This window comes from Lampetra planeri, chromosome 2 (genome assembly GCF_965212315.1).
Source record: "Lampetra planeri chromosome 2, kcLamPlan1.2.h2, whole genome shotgun sequence".
NCBI lineage: Eukaryota > Metazoa > Chordata > Hyperoartia > Petromyzontiformes > Petromyzontidae > Lampetra > Lampetra planeri.
Genome location: NC_136108.1, coordinates 3141042 through 3164243, shown reverse-complemented (window position 1 = coordinate 3164243; position 23202 = coordinate 3141042). Strand labels below are relative to the sequence as shown.

The 23202-nt window shown below is 43.9% G+C and overlaps 1 protein-coding gene across 1 annotated transcript in view; it reads left to right on the top strand.

Annotated features, from left to right (window-relative positions):
- Positions 1–3762: 3762 nt before the first annotated feature.
- Positions 3763–23202, top strand: part of SPRYD3 (SPRY domain containing 3) — a 137845-nt gene continuing 118405 nt past the window's right edge. Inside the window, exons 1-5 of the mRNA XM_078604164.1 lie at positions 3763–3849; positions 7952–8151; positions 11311–11386; positions 12161–12285; positions 17506–17656. Coding sequence (XP_078460290.1) covers positions 7988–8151; positions 11311–11386; positions 12161–12285; positions 17506–17656 — 516 coding nt within the window. The 5' untranslated portion in view covers positions 3763–3849; positions 7952–7987. The remainder of the gene's footprint in view (positions 3850–7951; positions 8152–11310; positions 11387–12160; positions 12286–17505; positions 17657–23202) is intronic.

Sequence of the window (23202 nt, the reverse complement as noted above, 5' to 3'; positions counted from 1 at the left end):
CCTTTGAGCAACAGCAGGTCTCCACGGTGAAATTCACTGTTGCATTTTCTCACAAGACACCACAAGTTGAACAAAATTTGTGTACGGACTGGAAACATTGGCAAAGAATAAACTGCGTCAAATTCCATAACGGTGCCTTTTATCAAAGTGCCATAGAGTAACCGAGCATTTTTTTTTACTTGGCAACGTGTACTAGGCTAGTTGCCCACAACAACATAAATGCTTGTGCCCTAAAGCAAAGACACGAGCAAGACAGCAGTGTATGATTTGGAAAGCAGTACGATGCACATTGTTTTCATGAACTCGAATGTTTTCTCATAGATGAGTGGAAAATGCTTTAATGGAAGTTAGTGAGACACAATTGCAACGTCTAGTTGGGGAAGGAATTCTAGAGAAGCCATAATGCGTACTGCAAAGAGGTACTGAGATTTGAGTATGGTTTCTTTGGTACAGTTTGCCATTGGTGAGACAGTTCTGTTTATATTATGCTTTATTGTATACTTAACATCAGATTTGGCTTATAGAGTCCAGATGACAGCAGAATCTTTTACATTGTCTTCAGCCATACAAAATTCACACTTAGCATGAGGCATAGAAAACATTGCAGACAGCAGTCTCAAACCCTGGACTCATGTGTCAGTGGTTTTCTAAATCGTTGTCCATTTTAGGCTTACTGTTACTAGTATCATCAGTATCATCAGCACCACCACATCAGCAGTTGCCACAAAAACATATGGTAGTGTGGTTCGGGTGCATTAGAAGTTAGGAGCAATATTGTGGTCATAATGTTCTACAGTATTACGGTTGTGCTGCATTATAATGACACAGTATTAATACTGTCATGTGTTTTATATATGTGTAATGGGTTAGATTGAGGCGCACACTGAACTTGGAGGCAACACTATGTATTAACGCATAACAACCAACTCGAACATTAAACACGGGGTGGTGACCACCTTTCCTAATCTCACGAACACTCGGGGAATACTACACAGCGTGACCAGGGCAGGTGACGGGCTGCCTGGTCATGGACGAAGGTCAGAGACTTCCAAGACCGTTGATGGCGTCTTCATCCCGGGGTTGAACAGCCCCGCTCTCTGTTCACGCCCCGCTTATAACCGCTGCGGCGTGGCCGGCTCCGCCCCAGGCCACGCCCCCCGTCTCGATCCTTCGAGAAGGTCCGGGTCCCCAACCATGTGACCCCCAAGCTCCCCCCTGGGGCCCCTAGCCCCCCTTTATCGGGTCACGTGTCCTGTTGGGTTCACGCAGTGTCACGACCTGACACGACCCCCGTGACACCAGCCTACAGCACCCATATCGAGCCAACATAGTCGTGACGGCGTATGTCACTTCATATGTATATACATATTCATGCGTTAATATAAATAGAATACAAAATGTAGGTTTTACGAGTAGTTGTGTGATTGCATCATGATAATGTGGTTATCCTATAGCTGCGTTTAAATGCTGGTATAGCTATAATGCTGTTATAGTGTCATTACAGTACTGCTAGAGTGATTTAACATTTTGACGAAGCAATGAAATATGGAGCCATGGCATCAGATGGAGATGGAGCGACTAAGCCAGCTCGCGTGCAGGAGCTTTGCATACCGTTACATCGCAGGAGCGAGTTCGATAACGACGGATTTTGGAGGTCTTCATCCAGCAGTGGAATAATCATGTGTTTCCTCCTTTGGCTGCCAGTGTTGTGAGTCTTGACAAAAGTATATTTTAGCAATGTCACATAACCCTGAGTTCACTTAACGTCTTAACTGTCAATATGATGTTTCTAACGTGTTTGTTCTCTTAATCTCGAGTAATTCCTAACACGCATCTCTCCATGTTAGTTTTCAGAGCTTATGAACAATATGGAATGGTGATATAAATATTATGTTAGAACTTGAGTGTTAGAATGAGTGTTCAGGTATTTTAACTGTAGACGGTTAGATTGTTAGACTGTGACGTTCTAACTCACTCCGAATGTTTGAACCCAGTGTTCTAACTCACTGGGGTTAGAACAATTCCAATGTTGTAACACTAGTATTAGAACTCTGGTGTTAGAATTCGTGTCCTGATGTTTTCGCTGGAGAGGGTGAGATTCGACTTTGTTCTAACCCTTGAGCGTGTTTGAACAACTCCACCGTTATACCACTCGTGTTTTAGAACTGAGTGTACGTTCCAGTGTTCTCTTAACTGAAGAGGGTTATTGCATTGATCTCTCTCACTCGAGGCGTTATCATTTATTTCCAATTTTAATCCGTCGCTGTGTTCTTACTCGACAGAGTTAGATCGCTACACAGTGCCGTTCTAACTCAACCCTTTTGCGTTGGAACAATCCCGCGGTGCGTAAACGTTCTTATTAATATCGCCGCAGGGTTTGGTGGTACATGTTGTTTATGTCGTTTATTTGGAAAATTCGGTCACAGTTCCTATGATCACTGTTACATTGCTTTAATGGCTTTATTTTGGTGATTTCGAAAACGATTTTTTTGGTTTGGCCATGTTTGTTTGTTGTAGTACGGAGTTAGACTGATGGCTTTAATTTAAGTTGTCTTGTGGTTGTTGTTGCTTGACTTGCACCCCACTGCGATTTTTGCACACAGCGTTGGTGTACGGTGCTTTTTTTGCAATATTTTGCTGTCTTTTCCTGGATTTTCTGTTTGCACAGTCACATAGTCACTTTAAGATGTTTTCGTGTTCATGTTTTTGTTTCATGTTTTTGTTTGTTGCCGTTGCACCCGATTCAAGAGCCGAATGGCTCACAGGGCTATACCTAATATAAATGAAACTGAAAAAAACTGCAATGTCAGAACAGCGGCGCGAGAACTCGCGATGAAAAAAAAACCTCTTAAACAGCGTTTCGGATCATTCCGCCCTGCGGCGTTCAAACTCTCGTTCACTCGATCGTTGTTATAATAAAGCCGGATTGTTTATCACGCCATCGATTCATCGTCATCTCGCGAAGAGAGTCGCTCCTATCGCCCGGGTACCACCTCCTCCTCCTCCCCCCCACCACCACCTCCTCCCACCACCTCCTCCCCCCACCCCCCCCCCACCACCTCCTCCCCCCACCACCACCTCCTCCCACCACAACCTCCTCCCCCCACCACCACCTCCTCCCACCACCACCTCCTCCCCCCACCACCCCCCCACCTCCTCCTCCCCCCACCACCACCTCCTCCCACCATCACCTCCTCCCACCTCCTCCCCCCACCACCACCCCCCACCTCCCCCCCCCCACCACCTCCTCCCCCCCACCACCTCCCCACCCCCACCACCTCCTCCTCCCCCCCACCACCACCTCCTCCCACCATCACCTCCCCCCACCTCCTCCTCCCCCCACCACCACCCCCCACCTCCCCCCCCACCACCTCCTCCCCCCCACCACCTCCCCACCCCCACCACCTCCTCCTCCCCCCACCTCCTCCCCCCACCACCTCCGGGTCTCCCCCCACCACCACCACCTCCCCCCCACCACCTCCCCCCACCACCACCTCCTCCGGGTCTCCCCCCCACCACCACCTCCCCCCCCCACCACCTCCTCCTCCCCCCCACCACCTCCTCCTCCCCCCACCACCACCACCTCCCCCCACCACCACCACCTCCTCCTCCCCCCACCTCCTCCCCCCACCACCTCCGGGTCTCCCCCCACCACCACCACCTCCCCCCCACCACCTCCCCCCACCACCACCTCCTCCGGGTCTCCCCCCACCACCACCTCCCCCCCCCACCACCTCCTCCTCCCCCCACCACCCCACCAGGTCGAGGCGGCGCCGGGAGCAACGAAGGCGGCGTGAGGACGCCGGGACGACTTCTACCTCCCTCCCTACCCCCCCCACCTCACACACAGTGAGTCGCTTGCATCGCCACAATCACTGTCGTCGTCGTCACCATCATCATCATCGTGGTCGTCACGATCATTCATCGCCACTGTAATTCATCACAATTGTACAAGAGCAGCGTGGGTCGGGAGAGGGGGGGGGGGTCTGGGGCAGGGTCGGCTACCGGGGATTCCCCGGCTTCGGCTTCTATCCGAGGTCGGGCGGCCTTGTGTAAAGGCCTACCTCGCTACGCAACCCGCGTCGGTTGTGTGAAATAACAATGCCGTCACGCGGCGACTTAAATTAAAAGTGGCACCCCTGGTAGGTGCGCTAATGATAATGGCAGGGCCAACATTATTGACGTAAGGCGATAAAAGCGCCGAGTTTCGTGTCTGTATCCAAGTGCACGGGCCTAGTGATGGTACTGTACTCTTACAGTACGGTACGAACGACGCTTCTTGTTTGTATTTAACAAACTCGTTGAACGTGTCGACGACTTCTTAAATTTGACTGCTGTAGTTTGTGTTCAAGCCGCCTTATTTACAATGTCGTGAGAGAAAACAAACACGATAACCCACGTATATGTTTATTTGAGCGACCGATGATCGATCCACCACTTCTCAGAGTTGCTAATCCTGAGAGGTGTCCAAGCTCCAGTGCTAATCTGTAGAACGTGTGGGGCTCTAGAGCTAAATAAATGAGTGGGGATGTTTGCCCGAGGTTATAACTGTTAGGTTGCTCACGGCTAGGTTGTCTGGGCCAGGGGTTTATGGGTTCGCATAGCCGGCAACCCATTCGGTTTACCCCGTATTCTTATACAGGGAAATTGAGTGTTCAGGTCCATACGGCGGCATACAGCCGTTTCAATAGGGGCAACAACAATGTTTTTGTCTATTTGTTCGTGTTTCTCCTTTGTGATGGGACTTTGTAGGATGAACGTTGAGATTTATAAGGGCACGGGGTAATGAATAAGGTCGACATGTGTGGGTTAGTTGTGTTAGGTTGTTTCGGCCAACGTGAGTAATTTTCGCACTCGTACCCTAAAACGAATTTAACATGATGATGATGATGTGCCGGGGAAGCACCTTCAAGAGATGAGGAGCAGAAGCTTCAGTAGATTACACTAATTATTTGGTGACACTGCATTGGTTGTCAGTCGTGCACAAGTACTTTACCAGAAAGAAATAAAACCTCAACACATTCATCAATAACACTGCCTCGAAACCAAAACGTTAAACCATGTGACGTTTTGGGCAGTGACCCTTCAAAGCACTTGACAAGATAGTGGGCAGGGAGTTGGGGGCAGCGCCTACTTAAGACGAGGGCAGAACCTTCAATAAATGGGGGAGGGAGGGTGACAGTAACAGCAAAATATAATTTTGTCTGGTTCCGTTCAGGATATGAGGACCAATACTTACAGATGATAGTTGGTGGTTATAATGTTTCAGGCATTGTGGGTAGAACCTGCAGCAGGATACAATGGGGGGGGGGGGGGGGGGTCGTACCAACTGGAGGTAAAGACAGGGCCAGCAGAAAGAGATGGGGGGGGGGGGGGCAGAAGCTGCAGGACAAAATAGGGACAGCAATGGACAGCACTTGTAGGCAATAATAGAGGGGAAGCACCGGTAGAAAACTACGAGGCAGGAGATGAAGCAGAACTTGGCGGTGAGGGATTTTGCCTTCAGCAGGGCAGGGGTCAGCACTTCCAGTGATGGATGTATGAGCATAATTGAGCATCATATTGATTTAATATATCACACTTGCGGTGTGTACCTCCAACAAGAGTGTGTTTGTATCAGCTCCCATGCAAACACAATCAAATTGTGGGAATTTATGACTCTGAGACTAGCCAGAATATGCCATGTGACTGGAGGGCAGTCTAAACAAGGGTGAGTGTGGCAATGTATTTCTTATATATTTTTAAACAAGCACCTGACTGCACTTAACACTAAATCTAGCCCTTACCCCTTGCCCTAACATCTAACCCCCGGTGATTCCTATAAATAACAACCCTTTTAGTTGAAGTATAGCTGGTTCAAATACACGCGAGGCATGGGTGCCACCTGGGGCCAGTTTTTGAACTTATGGAATGAATTTATTTAGTTATGTGTCTTCACAGTCACATACATTGTAACAGCAGTAGTGTATATACAGTCGTTTTGCACTCTTTTGTAATTTTACATGCGGTAGTCTGTGTGGAATCAAGCTTCAATCAACTTCAAATCTGCTCTTATTTGGTTACCTTACACTGTTTATTGCCATATTTAAGTGAGAGCATGGTGCACATTTATGGTTAAAGTTTAATGTACAGAAAATAGATGTAAGAGTTTGATGAAGGATTACATGGCAAAGGTTAATGTATAATCTTGTAGAATGTGGTGAAATGTTTTTATCTAAAAATATATATATTTAGGTGTTTTTACTTTTCTGTTAAAGTACTGGAGAATGTAGCTTATATTTTAAGAGTGGTGGATTAAGTTTTATTTAGTGTGGTATGATGTCATACAATGCTGTTGTTTTCCTTAAGTTTAAACATACCAACAGTATGAGAGTTCAAACTTTTATATTTTGTCTTGATGGTGGCACTTCAGCAGCCTACTCTTTACGAAATATGTCGTGGTATTTTAATGTTTACAACAGACAACGTGCTTTGGTGACGCGTCGTAGTATCACCGGATGGCTGTGGGATTCAAACCTTTGACCCCGTACAAACTGTGGCTGAGTGTCGAGTGTGCTGACCACTTGTTCGTTCTGTCTGCGTGCTATGGAATATGGCCACGGACTATCCCAAAGCCTCTATCAATAGCCCTTTTCCCCGTACCCAAGAAATCTGACACCTGGCCTTTTCAGTGCACACACGGATGCCGCAACAGCTCTCGAAGGGAGCCAGCGGATGCCGCCGGATACTCCCAAATGGATTTTTTTCACTTTTATTTTAGCCCCTTTTAATGGTTGTGCCAATGTGCTTACTTTACTGTGTGCAGAGCAAAGCTTTTTATTTTTCTGGGCCTGGCACACCTGCAAAAGCTTACCTGGAGATGCATCTCCGCTTAAGTTCTTTTGTGTCAGCAGCATGCATAGCAGTGGCTATTGACTTTTAAGTGCTGATGGACCTACCACATTCCAGGATATCACTGTGGGCCATATCCTCAATATGAATCCAGGGTATCAACTGTGTAAGTACACTAAAGACAGTCCACATGGCACAAGTATATTCATTTCTTTTGGATGGAAAATTTGGCGATTCAAGGTTTATGGGAGCTGGAGGTTCAGAAGCACTGATTTTAAGAAAAATAAAAAGTATGAATTTAAGCTATGTGACTGGGCAGATGTGTCGGTGTTTTGTTAAAATTCTCATATCTCACATTCGCCCATTGATACTGTTGTCAGGTTTGGCAATGAAATACCAAGGTTTACCAAGGTCTTTATTTCTTCTCATTAAAACTACTTTCTGGTAGTTTGGATTAAATGTCAAAACTCCTAAACTCATGGCTAGCAGTTAACTTCCAAAGTTGTGTCTTGACTTCATAGGGGTCTCTAAATTATAGTCGGCAGCTTTTTGTTGTCACAAGATGAATATCTGTCCAACGCAACATACAGCACACCAGGTACACAATACCCTTCATTGACCATTGCATTATATGATATTATACAGACGATATCTTAAATAGAGGCTGCACACTAAACTTCATGTATATTCACGTGTAAAAACACCCCGCTTTTTGTAGAAATTATCGGGCAGGATTCTGCTCGTTCGTTCAAATCCCACCATAGCGACTCTTGGCATTTCCATTTTTGTCATGGATCTGACAGAAAAGACTATTCTTATTTGTCAGTGAACCTCTTAATTTAGTTTATTGGTATCTGCTGAAGATGTAAATCATTGGTTTGGAGACCTCAAAAGCATCCACTGTTTTCGTATTTTCTCTTGCATTGGATATGAATACAATTACTAACTCTAAACCTTTTACAACATATGTGGTGGCTATATCCTCAGGCATTGGATAACTATCGTGTTTACAGATGTTCTTGAACCTAATGGGAAGTCGGCGCCACAGAATGCTCGAGTAAGACATATCTATGTGTCTGTGCAACCCCTCCCCCCCCACCCCGCTGGTCCCATTTGGCAGGCATGTGTGCGCGAACGTGAGAGAGTACGTGCGTGCATGTGTACGCGTATATCGGGTGGGATGGATGACTTGGGACTGGGCGAGCGAGGGCTCTTGGCAAGTCTGCGTGGGGGTCGGGGACGCGCCGGCCTCTGGGAACCCCTGCCACCGCGCTTCCGTGCGCGCTTTGAGCACATTCAGGTGGATGGTGACATCCTAAGGTGGGTTTGTGTGGGCTTTAAGGTGCAAGATTAACATGGTGAATCCTTGTCAAAGTCGGTCATAATTTTCTGTTATCTCTACCTCTTCTGGGCTTGCCGTTTATCAACTTTGGTCTTTAGCAAGTTCACTTCTGGTTACATCCACACTGTAGCACGCATTAGATGCGGGCGGCCTGGTGCGGTGCTGCTCATACCACCTTGTCATGTCCCCTGTCAACACTTGCTCTTGCAGTCTATATGGCTTGGTGATGATCATTGTCTTTTTGTTTAGTAGTTCCCTGTGTAAGTTCAGGTTATGCTTTGTATGCCCATTGCTCATATATGTGATTGTGTTACCGATACAAGTGATCATCTGAGTACACTAAACTTTCTGTAACAATTTTTTTTTTGTTCCTGGGTAGTAAGTGTTATTTCATAATTGCTTATTCCTCACAAACTTTGCTTTTGTGACCAGGACAGTGATATTTTGAAGTTTACCTATTTTTCCAGAACATTCCAGATAGATTCAGTGCTGAGTAAACTTGGAGTAACTTCTAGAACATTCCAGAACTTTCCAGTAATATAAATAGGAGTATACATAAGCCCACCAGTTCAGTTAAATTTTTTTTATACAATTTTCAATGTTATTGAAAAAATATGTCATATATGAAAAATGTTGCGAGAATCTCTTACACATTAGTCATGTGTGAAATAAATGTATTTTTGTAGGATGGTACAGAGGGGAAAAGAGAGCTATGAAATTCGCTATCCCAAGAATTTGGCGGGAACCCACTGACTACTCAAGCAACTGCTACTTCTGCATGGTGTAGACCCTTCAAAACGTCGGACTGGCAAGAATGCACCGGCTATCACGTATCCGGACCTTCCTTCATCCATCACCTCGGTGCCACACTGCCATGAGCTCCCCGTACCCACTCCTCTGGAGAGAGAGCAGCCGTCTTTAGAAGAGAGCAGCAAGTCAGAGAGCGAGGAAAACGTTGTAGATCCAGATGGCAATTTCAGAGGTAGAGTTGAGAGAAACCCATACTACCCCAACCAAAAAGACATCAACGACTTGATCAGTGATATTGGTCTCACCAAGTCCAATGCCGAGCTTTTGACATCTAGGCTCAAGCAGTATACCTTGTTGGATAAAAGTGTGCAAGTTGCAGATCAGAGGAAGCGTAACCAACCTTTTTGCATTTTCTTCATCCGTCAAGATGGGCTCTGCTTCTGCCACAATGTTACCGGTCTGTTCGAGGCAATCGAAATCGCCTGTAACCAGAATTAGTCGCACCTCTTCATTGATAGCTCATCCAGGAGCCTCAAAGCCGTACTGCTCCATAATGGTAACAAGTACCCATCTCTTCCCCTGGCTCACTCAGTGCACCTCAAAGAGGATTACAACAGCATCAAGACCTTGCTGGATGCCTTGAAGTATGATGAGTACGGCTGGCAGGTCATCAGAGACTTCAAAATGGTCGCATTCTTGATGGGTCTCCAAGGCGGTTTTACCAAGTTTCCCTGCTATCTTTGCCTTTGGGACAGCGGAGACACCAAGGCGCACTTCCACAGGCGGGACTGGCCACAGCATACCGAGTTATGTGTGGGGAGGAACAGCGTCAAGTGGGAACCACTGGTGGACCCCGGAAGGTGCTGATGCCACCACTGCACATCAAATTTGGCCTTCTTGGTTCTTTCGGTAAAGTCACATAGAAGGGAAATAATAAAATAATAAAAATAAAACATAATAAAATAAAATTATCACGACGTTTCGGCCACAACACAAGCAGCCGTCCTCAGGTGAAGAAACAGAGCTGTCGGAAAGACAGCGCTCCAATGGACACTGCTATGCTTGGCAGCGTATTTAACCTGGGTGGGAGGAGGAGAGCGCCTTGACAAAGGAGTTTAGATATCAACAGAGGAATTTAGCATAGAAGTAGCTATGATAATGTGAGAGATTAGCATGATGTTAAAGTGAGAAATTACCGAAAGAACCAAGAAGATGAATCCCTGCAGTCACGGAAGCTTTAAATCGAAATTTGGCCTTATGAAACAATTTATCGGAGCTGTAGATAAGGAGTCTGCAACCTTCAAGTACCTTCAAGATTTCTTCCCTAAGCTGTCTGAGCAAAGGTCAAAGCCGGTGTCTTCTTCGGACCACAGATAAAGAAGATCCTGGAGTGCAAGGAATTCCCCAAGAAGCTCACTAGTAAGGAGAAGGAGGCTTGGGACAGCTTGGTCGCAGTGGTTCGTAGCTTCCTGGGCAATCACAACGTCGTAAACTATGTGGAGCTGGTTGAGACTCTGTTGAAGAACTACGGCACAATGGGCTGTAGGATTTTCCTCAAAGTCTGTATCCTTGATGCTCATCTTGATAAATTCAAGGAGAACATGGGAGCGTACTCAGAAAAGAAAGGCGAGCGCTTCCACCGGGATATACTGGACTTTGAACGCCGCTACCAAGGACAGTTTCACGAGAACATGATGGGAGACTACATTTGAGGGCTGATTCGTGAAAGTGATTTACAGTATAATCGTAAAACTCGAAAAACTACTCACTTTTAAATCTTTTGTAGTAATTTTTGTATTACTTTAGTAAAAATACATGTTAATTTTGATTAATATGTATTTTTTTCTGACTTTATGTGAACGAAAGGACACAAATTCCCCCGTTTTCTCATTGAAAATAGGTAAATTTCAAAATATCACTGTCCTGGTCACAAAAGCAAAGTTTGTGGGTAATAATAGCCATTTTCTATGCTTTTTAGGCATTAGCAATTAAGAAATAACACTTACTACCCAGGAACAAAAATTGTGTTACATAGTGAATTATCACAGCTTCTTAGAAAAATCATAATCTAGGCATTGTATGGAAATACCTTTGGTTTCAATTGTGTAAATGGAAAGTATTCGGACACACAGATATATTAAAAAAATAAAACACATTTTCAGATGCGTTTTTGCACATATAAATTAGTACAGTAGTGTAAAATTTACTAGATTCAGATAGAGATTAAACTTATCTTCGTAGTTTTTTTAAACATATCTTTTTGATGTTGCTCCATAGCTTCTGCATCTGAATGAAGCACAGGCGCTGATCTGTCATGATTGAATGGAGACCCATCTGCCGCCCATTTTACTTGATGGATTCCTGCACATGTTTTGCGGCGCGTGCAGTTACCACGGAAATTCGGACGACGTGGGATGCTACATTGCAGCGCAGCCACTTGGGAAGGACAACAGCTACTTCGAGGTATAGCAGGCCAGCGGAAAAGCTGGCGAGTCCGCAGTTATCCTTTGCTTACCGACATTGGGTATTTTTGAGCAAGGGACACACATGGCAGTGTTAGACGAAGACTTGCATTTTTGAGGATGCACTGGGTTTTTATGCATTCTTGTCCATCATGGATTTTCTCTTGGATGTGTGCCAAAGCGTCTTGGCCTACAATGAGTACCTGGTGTGGTGCGTGAACATCCGTCAATGGAAAGACAGGCAACATGGTGTCTTAACTGCAAATCCATGGTTTTTGTCTTTCCGTGTGAGTGTGTTAAAAGTTGGTGCATGTAATTTGTTTCTTTGTCTTCCATTTTAGCGTCAACTCTATTGTACAAATACCTTACGCTTATGTGAAGTTGGTTAACATGCTGGACATGTATAAGGCATTCAGACCATATGAAAATCTAAATCTTACCTAAGTTAACTGACATAGAGGTCTGCGCAGGAGTGCTTGCTTGTAACAAAAAATCCAGCCATTTTCCATCTGCCAATGGACGAAGGCCTCCTCATGCTTTGTCAGTCATAGGATTTTATTTCACATGCTTCATCACGCTTGTCAGTGCAGGTTCGTGAATGCGGGAGAAGGGCATGGTTGATATGATTTGCCACCGATGTTAGCTGTGACCGGGAATCGAACCTAGTGGGTCACTAGGTTTATAGCGCACCTCGCTAACCACTGCACCAGTGCTACGCCCGCTTTATATATGTACCATAAAATAGTGTGTGTGTGTGTGCGTGCGCGTTCCAAAGGTGTGCATTATGGATGGTGGTGTACGGGGAAACATCTCAGTGGGACTGGTACCACGGCGGTACCGCCTTGACCTGCCGCCCGGCCTCCTTCCAGGATCTGTGGCATTCCACGCAGAGCACGGAGAGTATGGCACGCACACACACTATCCAATTTCGCACAGGCTGTAGGATCCTCGTACTTTGTTCTTGCTTGCGTTGTGTGAGAGTGATTTTTTTTTTATTGTGATTGAACGTAAATACAGTCTTTGAAAATAACACATTACCGAGTTGCGCCGTTGCTATAATCCCACTCCTAAACTCTGGTAAGCTGTAATCAAGTAACTTTAAGTTTGTGCCCATAATTGAATTAGAAATATATACTTAGGTGATTAGAATTTTACAGATATGTTTGCAGTATTCAGGGAACTTAAATGTGTATCTTTATTTAGTCATATATGTAGCATGGTTAGCCTCTAGATGGTTATCTTGTGTCAAGCAAACAGGGAGAGTGATGCAGGGAGAAATCACAAGGTGGTTTATATAATGTCCAAACTGATAAAAAAAATCTATTACCTTGTCTATATTAATATAAAAGATGACATGATGCATTATTGAAGCTTCATCATAACTAGCAATAGTAAAGGAATTGCATTTTAAGATAGTTCTCCTATGGCATCAGTCTGACAGACAGAAGGCCTCCTTTGCTGGGATGGAGGCTATGTGTCGTCGGCTTACACATCATTGTTTATGCATTCCATTAACTAAAGACTTTTGAATTAAAAAAACCCAGATAAATAAAACATATCAGTGGTAGATGCGCCTTTGTTGGCTGCGTGCTGTATGGCTTGGTTTTGTTTAGCACTCGCTCTAGTCAGTTTGGCCTCCGGTTTATTTTCGTTCCGTTTATCGCGGGGCGAGAGCGACATTGAAATCCCGTCCGCCGCTTGCGGCATTTGCCTGTGTGGTAACTGGCCATCTCTAGGTCACATGCCCCACATGCTTTTAATTATCGACAGATAGTCTAGAGAAATGAATGTCTGACTTTGCAGAGAAAATCTCAGATTTTTTGTGAGGTGGCCTTGATGTGGGCGGAAGAGTGGCGCATGAAGCGACCTTCCCACAGCGAGCATAGGCAGCCGGGTGGCTTCCCACGTAATCGCGGCCGATAGGTCTTGGCAGAGAATATTTTTGGTTGTAGACATTACTGGCACCAGCCTTGGGGTTTATATTTAACAGACCATCTGGAATTGCAATGTTCAGACAAGTGTGGTATTGTGTTGGCAAGGTTTTTATTTAAATATGTGTGTGCACGAATGGATGAACTTTGTATATAAAGTGGTTGTGATGGGTGAAAAGTATGGAAACATTTGCTCTTTCATTTACATATTTGCATCAGTTAATTTGGAGTTAATGTTTGTTATGTTAAAGTAACATTTGAATGCTATGCAGATTTGGTGTGTTTATGAGATACAGGGGTCATATCTGTGGAATTTGTTCTACTTCCCTAGTCTCGCTATGCTCAGTAAATGTGGTGAATGTATAAAAGTGATCCCAAGTCCATGTTGAGGATGGGAAAAAAATCGGAAAAAAATTGTTGCTGTTATATGACAGTAATATTAACCTAAACTGGTAGTATTTGTTATTGCTGACATAATAACCTTCTTTAAATGTGCCTCAATTTACAGGGGAAATAATATTTAACTTCAGATTCTCCGTTTCCTCAGGTTAAGGTTAAGTAGACCGTATTTTGGCAATGGGCTCTCACAATGCTTAGAATGCATGCTCATTTGATTGCAACGGCAAGCTACTAATCGGCATGCAATATGTGAAAAAAAAAAACATTTTACACTATGGGAACCTCATTTGCCAGTAAAAATATGATAATTGGTTTTTTACCCTTCTATCTGGCAACAAAACTGACACCTTTTTACAAGGAGTCATGTTTGCATAGACCGCAATACCTGCAGTCATAATACAAACAAAAGACATAACTCTGATAATGTGCACTGCCCTTGAAGTTGATTGGTCCACACCCGAGACAGCTTTCCTTAGAGCCTAGTCTCACATGGGTTGGACGTGCGCCTTTTGGCGTCATCTGGTCCAACCCATGTGAGACTAGGCTCTAAGGAAAGCTGTCTCGGGTGTGGACCAATCAACTTCAAGGACAGTGCACATTATCAGAGTTATGTATTTTGTTTGTATTATGACTGCAGGTATTGCGGTCTATGCAAACATGACTCCTTGTAAAAAGGTGTCAGTTTTGTTGCCAGATAGAAGGGTAAAAAAACAATTATCAACCATTGTACTGTTAATCACGAACTGCAACATGTAATTTACTTATTGCACGTATTTCTATTCATTATCCAGTTTTTACTGTTGTGCAAAGTGTATGTACATAATCTATGCAATAATATGTTTTTGCATATTTTTTATAATATACAGACCGTATGTGTTGTATATTTTGTGTATTTAAGCATGCACGTGGTGTATTTTCACGCTTGTAATTGTATACTGTATTCGTGTATGTGGGTTTGTGACATTTGAGAAGGAAAATTCAGGCCACGTGCACATTAGTTTTCCAAGGCCGTGAAAGTAATCTGCATATATTCTTTGGCTCTTTCGGTAAAGTCACGTGGATAGGTAACATTTTTAAATTTACGATCGCAACACAAGCGGTCGTCATCAAGTGGAGAATAAAGAGAAGTTAGCCTTTAAAGGCAAACTGTTTAGAAAGGTTTAAAATGGGTGTAGCCCAAGTGTCAGCAGCATGGACGGAGGAGCTTATGTTAATGTTAGGGATTAAAAACGGTGGGCCTCCGCATGTAGGGCGGAGAAGGTTATGTTAATGTGAGGGGTTAAAAAAACTGGTGAGCAACGGACAGTGCTAAAATGGAAACATTACACCCAGTAATGACTTGAACTGGTTGATAACGTCCTTGCAGTGATTGCTGAGTTTGTACCCATCCTCTCGGTTGAAATTGTGTCTATGTCTGTATATATGGATGGCTTCGTGAACGAATCTTTGTTGATAGCCAGTGGGTTTGCAAAGTACCTTCGTCTTAGAGAAATCAATTTCGTGTGAGCCAACTGCATTAAAACAATGATCAGCCACGGCCGAAGTATTGGTCCTACCGTGTTTCAGATCTGGCTTATGCTCATGAACGCGGTCCGAGACATGTGCCTTAGTTTCCCCAATGTAACTACTGCCGCAGACACAGCTTAGTTTTTGGCCACCCCCATAGTGGCTTGCCATCCTTTCCCACCTCCATGTGGCGATGTTCCTTTCCGAGCTCTCTCTAGCTTACATCTACAAGCAAATCTCTTACATTGACATGCTAATCTCTCAATACAATGGCCACCCCCACAGCTTCGTTTATCGAGATTTCTCTTATCTTACATTTACATGCAAATTTCATCTCTAGCCCCGCCCACTGACCCTTGGGCTACACCCATCTCAAACCTTTATAACTCCCTGCCTTAGCAGCGCTCCCACCATATATTCGTTCCTGCTTCAGCAGCTCTCACCTGATAACGATTGCTTGTGTTGCGATCGAAATGTCGTGATATTGTGATTTTTATTTTTTGTATTTTTCTATCTACGCGGATTTACCGAAAGACCCAAAGAATATGAATTCCTGGAGTCACGAAAGCTTTAAGTCAAGATTCATGTACTGTGTTAAATCGAACCTGGATCTTGTGTTTGTGATTTTGGAAATATTTTTGGTGACCCCTGCTATGTATGGCAAGGTGATGGTTTTGATTGGGTCCTCAGATGGTTCTTTCCCAACGGTTGGGGTGATAGCTTTAACTGGCTGTAATGTTTACATTTTAGTACTGTCCATTGCTCACCAGTTTTTTTACTCCTCATATTAACATAACCTCCGCCCGACAAGTGGAGGCCCACCGTTTTTAATCCCTCACATTAACATAAGCTCCTCCGCCCATGCTGCTGACACTTGGGCTAAGCCTATTTTAAACCTTTTTTAAACAGTTTTCCTTTAGAGGCTAACCCCTCTTTTTCTCCACCTGATGACGACCGCTTGTGTTGCGATCGAAACGTCGTAAACATTTTTTTAACCTATCTACGTGACTTTACCGAAAGACCCAAAGAATATGAATTCCTGCAGTCACGAAAGCTTTAAGTCAAGATTCAATGTGCATATAATTGCAATGTTTCGCCAGTCCATTTCATTTGCTTTTACGGTATTTTAATATGGCCTGTGTTTCAAGTAACCATACTTCACGTGTTCAAAATGCTTCCGTGTGGGTTATTTTCAATCTCCCATTTAACACTTCGCCTCTCCTCCTTCAACTTCACTGGCTTACCGTTTAATACACCGCTGACTTTTCAAATACCTTTACACTGTCTTTAAAAATCTAGGATGGTCATACCCCAACGTCGTGATTTAATTTATTTTATTTTATTTTTTACCTATGTGACTTTACCGAAAAAAGAGTATGGTCATACCCCACCTTATCTTGACTTGCTCATCTCTTTTCATGACCCCTCTCGGACCTCTTCGTTCACAATATTCTCTTGTCTCTCTTTCTCCCTCCCTCCCTCCCTCCTCCCTCCTCCCTGTGCCCAATCTCGTTTTAGATCTTTCTTTCTCCTTGCACCTCTCTACTGGAATAAACTTCCCCTATACATTAAGAAATCTGCCTCCTTAATCTCCTTTCGTTCCACTCTTCAAGCCTCACCTCTTCTCCATTGCCCATCGCCTTCCTCTTCCCTAGCCCCTCCACTGCTTCCCATCCCTCCCCTGCCCTTTCATGACACCTGTGTGCCTTCTCTTACGGTCACTCATTCCTAGGCCCTTGTACACCCTTGTCATCAATATCACTCCTGTTTTTGTTACTGCTTTTAAACTATGTAAAGCGCTTTGAGCTAAGGATGCTCTATAAATATAAAGTAAGATATGATGCTGAAATCGCACTGAGATAGAAAGAGGAAAATATGGATAGATGCCCACTATTTACTGTTAAGAAAAGTAAGTAGGCTTATGCAGGACACATCTTTAGAAGGGGTGATTGCCGATTTTTGAGACTAATGATGAAATGGCAGATAAAGGAGGGAACATGCCCGAGAGCATGTCGACAATGGAGATGGAAACAAATAGGCTTGTGTGCAGGAGCTAGTTGGTTTTTGTTTTCGGAGACTGTGAGGTATGGTAACCGCCTGAGGAGGCCTTCATCCAACAATGTATAACTCATGAATAATGATGTTTCAATTGCCGAGTCTCATCTGTGTAAAAAAAAAACATTTTACAGGGAGAAAACTGCAAAATGTGATGAGCTCAATATCAAGCAGATTATCTAACCCCCTGTTCATTTTCCTTCTCATTGTCCTCCCTCATCCTTGCTAGGCTTTACCGTGGACAGGCCGTGGGCCAGCAGTTTGGGCCGCGCTGTGAGGCCGGCGACCGTATTGGCTGTGGTATTCGAACGACCACCGTTGACGGCCGGGGGGTGGCCTACGGGGTTGCACACATCTTCTTTACACGCAACGGCACGGAGGTGAGAGGGGCCCTCGACCGACGGTATCCTGATTGGGAATGGGTGGCATCATTTCTCGGCCAGGTTTATGCCACGTGCTATAGCAATTGCATGATTGTTTCCCACACTGTTGCTTAGTAATAATTATATTTAGCTAATGGTTTATTTTTGTTGAGAAGATTCTCAGTTTAAATATTTTTGGGGGGCAGACATCATTGGGATGTTTGGCCAAGGTTTTATTACGTTTTATTTTTATATCAGAGGGAAACAAACCAGGAATACGAGGGGATAATGCTCACAAACCCATACATTAAAGTTAGATGGGCTAGGTATTTTAGGCACTTCAGTTATGCATGTACCACCAATCCTGCCTCCAGACTGGTGAATTACAGGTCTCTGCCAGCATATCTGGCAAACTCTTCAATGTTGAATGGTTATGTATTGTGCGGTGCCTACCTCGTTCTCATGATTGAGTGAGCTTCATAATTAATTTACTGTTCTGAGATTGGATAATTAATCAAATCGTTATTTATGCACTCGCATATTGTGTCACTGTCACCATCTGATTACTCTTTTAACGTCTTCCTGCCTTTGGTCATATACTTTGTGACTCAACTCTTAAGGTGAGCTTTGTCCCCCCCTCCAACTCCTCCCTTCCAATTTGAAAGCCACTGAACTATTGAAAATGCATCTGGTGTGTAGGCTGGCCCAGGTGCATATGCGTCATCTGGGTGTCTTGCTGTAGAGGGATGGAATGCACAGGCCACCGACTGCGCTCACCGTGGGCAGCTCATAAAAGTGTTTTCTTTTTACATGAACGTAAATTCTCGTCCCCGCAGCTGCCTGGTAATATATGTCTTGCGGCATTCAGCAAACAGAAACTATGGGGCCAGTTTATATACTAACTAATTAAACCTCACTCTGCTCTCCCTATATGACCCAGGGTGGGTACCACGATACGTTTGAATGGCCAATTTTGTATTCGTAAATATGGAAGATCGTAGCATATTGCATAATGTAGTTCAGTATTATCCCGGTGACCCATTCCGAGCCATGATGCATAACAATCGTGACTTTTGTTATCTATACCTGGCCTCTCGTAAGTCAACCCGTCACATAATGAGTACTTAATGCAGTGTGAACAACGTCAGCTTTTGGGATACAAGGGTTGTTGGGTGTGGTGCTGACCCCACCACCCCCTTGTGTGTGATGCTGACCTCAAGTGCTCATGAACAGCTTAATCCCCTGCAGTGTCCCAGGCTCAAAGGGGATCTTTGTCTATTTGTATATAAGTACATACGTGTTAAATATTTGGGTGGTGGCTATACATTTGGGATAACATACCAGCATTGCACGTTTGATTCCTGATCAAGGACATAATCAGCACAGTCATGCACTCTGAAGTTGTCATGGATTGTGAGCTCTCATTCTTTGCTCACATCCCCAACAATTTAGGACATCCTACTTTCACCTATGCAACATCTCCTGTTTCTGTCACTTCCTTTCCCTAGCCACTGCTAAGGTTCTGGGACTCGACTACTGCACCTCCAAATTCCATTTGATTCAAAATGCTGTCGCCAGACTTCGCATCCACAAACGAGCTCCCAATCCAGTCTTAGATTAATTATAACTTCACCTTCACTTTATCAAGATCTTCCATGAACGTGCTCCTCCATTTCTTTGCCATCTCATCTCAATCTACTCCATTCCACCTGTCCTCTGTTCCCTTAACCACATTCGCTTGTCTAAAGTATCAGTCAGCCCCTTTAAACAATTATCGGTTGCTCCTCGGAAGATGATTTTGTAGTTCCTCTAGATATCTGCACTGCAGAGACCCTTCCCAAATCTATGCTTAAGACTCTCCTCTTCTGCCAAAAATTTACTTTAATATATCATATTTCTCTCTCTCTACCATGCTGCTCCGTACTCTCTCCAAAAATAATTTAAAAATACCCTCCTCTCAAGTTTCATATTTGCATTTGCTCTATTTCTGTGCAGTTGCACTTAGATGCTTACAATGTTTATATTATTGTACCAAATAGCATCAATTTTTGCCTGGGGAAACCATCCTAACATGATAATCTTTTGCAAGGATTTAACACCAGCACTGGTTGAGACTAAAACAGCTGTGAGTGAGTCTTGCTGTTGTATCTACCCAACTTTTAGTGTTATGTGCTGTCCACTGTCGGTGCTCACTAACAGTGTGTTGTGCAGCACATAATTTAAACCAACTACACACAAAAGTTGCTCGCCACAAATGAATCACAATACCTTGCTAATCTCTTCAAGGAGCATAAAGCATCGTGCAAACTCCAGTCATCCTCGCATCGGATTTTGGCTAGCCATCGAATGAAGATGGTCTCTCCATAGTGCGCTTTCAGATGGGCTTCTGCGGCCATCTGGAACGCTCTTCCGTCTTATATTAGGAAGCCGCTGGAGCTATGCACTTTTAAATCTAGATTGAAAATTAATTTCTTTAGAACTGTTTTTTGTATTTCTTGTCTTTCCCCCGCACCTCTGATTAGCACAGTTGGCTACGTATGGTGCGAAAGAGGTTCAACATACATACATTACCACCATCAAAGTGTTAAAACATCCTCTTGCACCACCAATATAAACCTACGTGGTAGGTGTGCAGCATATACTTACATGGTGCAGCTTGCATCGTACTGCATTTCGACATAACGTAGTATGCTTGCATTGCAGTCTGTTTTCTCTTTTGCAGAACATTGTTATTTTAAAATTGTCATTGCATGGCTTTTTAATTGATTGTTTACGTTTCGATAAAACCACAGTGTTTTCATTTCACAAGTAATACGAAAATAAAAACAGAACAGTTTGTAACTTCAGCATCCAAGCATGTTTGATATAATCATTTGGCTTTTGTTTATTCTTATATATCCCTCCCTGAACAAAATGCGGGCGCATAGAACACACGGGGGGTTCAAAGAAGTACGTGGGAGAGAAAAGTTTTTTCTTTTAAGAACCCAACCTTCATAACACACTCATTTTCCACTCATCGTACAGGCTTTATAAAGACTAATTCTAGATTTGAAGCTTTCGTGACTGCAAGGATTCATACTCTTAGGTTTTTTCGCTAAAGTCACGTAGGTAAAAAAGACTATGCATTTTGTGCTCTATAACTTCCAGCATATTTCATTTTTCCATCTCTTGTTCATTGCATGGCAGTGGTCCCACGGCCTGTTTTTGGCTACACGGTTTTGGCCGGCGCCTCACTCATAGGCATTTTGACCGACGCCTGCACGAACCCTCCCTCTCGTCGGGTGGGCGTGCTCGATAATGTCCGTGCTCTGGTGTTGTCCTTGTTTCCCTGGTAAACGGGCGCTCGCAAAATGGGCACATAACCCCCCCCCCCCCGTGCAAAGTAAATCATTTCCCTCCCGTGTTCCCACAAATGGTCCACATTCATGTCCGGGAAGACACATGAGTAGTCCAATGTCACGGGATCGAGCAGTGTCACAGAAGGAGGAAGTCCCTTACATTCGTGTGGGATGCCGACCCATTTTAATAACTTCCTGACCTTTCTGGCAACTGGCTTTTTTTATTTATCTAAATATAACTGAACTGAAAACAAACAAATGAAATAAAGCATGCCCTAAAATGTAATTTACTCTAAAATCTAGAGAACAATGAGCTAGCCAGCAGTTTGGCTAGTACCTCTATGGGATATAATTTGACGTTAGCTTCAACATTAGAGCCACTCAAAAAGGGGCCATTGTTTGATCAAATGCTGGTTTGGACGGATGTACTAGAGTGCTTGGGAAACCCTGGCATGGTTGATTTTGCTTTTGCAACCTGTGACTTTAGCGTTGAGTGGTTTTGTAAGTTGTTTTCATCATAAACCAATAACTTGTGGTTGTGTTCTTTGGTATAGATCCCAAACCTTGATTGTTTTATAGTTTCTTTAAACTTGTACCTAAAGTATTCTGTTCAGCTTTTGTGGTACTGTGTTGTATGGCATGGCTTAAGATGTGTGTTTTTTGTTCCTGTCACTTCCCATTACAACACTGTAACATGTGGCATGGCTTTGTGGCAATTTTCTTTATTTGTAATTCTGTTCAGCCCTCTAACACCACACCACGCAGTAGCTGTTATGCAGCGATGATGCTTCAAGGGTCTTTGCAGTCAATGTGTTTCTCCTACAATAATTATGTACGAATGCCAAAAAAGATTGGGCTGCACTTTTTTTTTCTCATGCAACAAAAACAAAAGATGTGAAATTGAGAAATCCCTTTTACTAAAAAAAATATATTGTCATTGTCTATGTAGCGCATTTCCTATCAATGTGTTGAGTTGATGTTAAGTTAGTTTAACACGTAGGCTTATGTTAAGTTGTGGAAGATTGGCCAGGAGATGAGTGTTTGCCATGCGGAAAGGAAGAAAGCTCTGAGTTCCAATCCCACCACGTGTCCTGGGTTTTCCTTGTGAAACGGGGAGTGCAAGTGCAGCTCAATGGGCTCTTAGCTGGTTATAAATAACATTACAAGGTTAGTTGAAAAAGTGCATTGTTTTGTCAGTGTCTGCAAGCATCCAGAGCCATTCTTCATGTCTGAAAATGTTAAGGGTAGCTAAATTGTTGCTTAATGGAAGGCACAGTTCAGATTAACTGTCTGAGACATGATCATTGCATCCTTCCTGTTTGCCCTAAGGGTGTTCTTGTTGTGGACAGTCTTGAGGCAAGGTGCAATAAGTAACAAACCAATTGCACTTCATAACTTTGACATGCTATCACACCCCCATCACCATTCCACTTTTGCTCTGTCCACTTATTTGGCTATTACACAACTCGTAGCATTGACTTGATGCATTCACATACCCATACCACCTCTCCTGTATCCTTGTGTACAATGTACACATGTATTTTGTTCAACCAGGTAAGAACTCAAGAGCAAAGGATAGTCTTAATTTGTAACCTCGGTGTGCTTTTGTGTCTTTGTTCAATATGCCGTGTTGTCTGCTTGCACCTGGCTTCCTCTGCATGGGGACTGTCCATTCTGTAAGTAAATCCATTTGATGGAATGCCACCGTCCAGTTGTGAGGGCTGTGTGCAAAAAGATAGACTTATATTTACCCTTCTGTCACACTCGCCACCCCCAGTGTTGTCCACGTTACCCCTTCCTTCATCCAGCACAAATCGCAGTCTCGTCAACAGTGGTCCAGGTCCCCTCCTGGGAGGGTGGCAGATGGCATACGGGGCCCATTGTACTGCTAGCATAAGGGCAGTACGCTTGTGGGCAGCACACTGGATTACACGATGTCCTTTGAGCTTAGCAGGGGGTAAAGAATGCCATTTTAACAATGGCAAAGGAAGCATTAACTTCAGCAGCTGGGTCCGTTTGGATAAAAATAATAATACAGTTCCCAGCAGCAGGTAGAAGCCATGCACTAAGACAGCAGAAACAAGGGTACATTTAAGATGTTTTTTGACAGTCGGTCGCATTAAAATTGGGTTCCAGGATCCATTATGGAATCATAACCTGCCCCAAACGTGCACTTGCAGATGAATTGAAGCACAGCAGAAACTGACCCCCAATGTGGCCATTGGC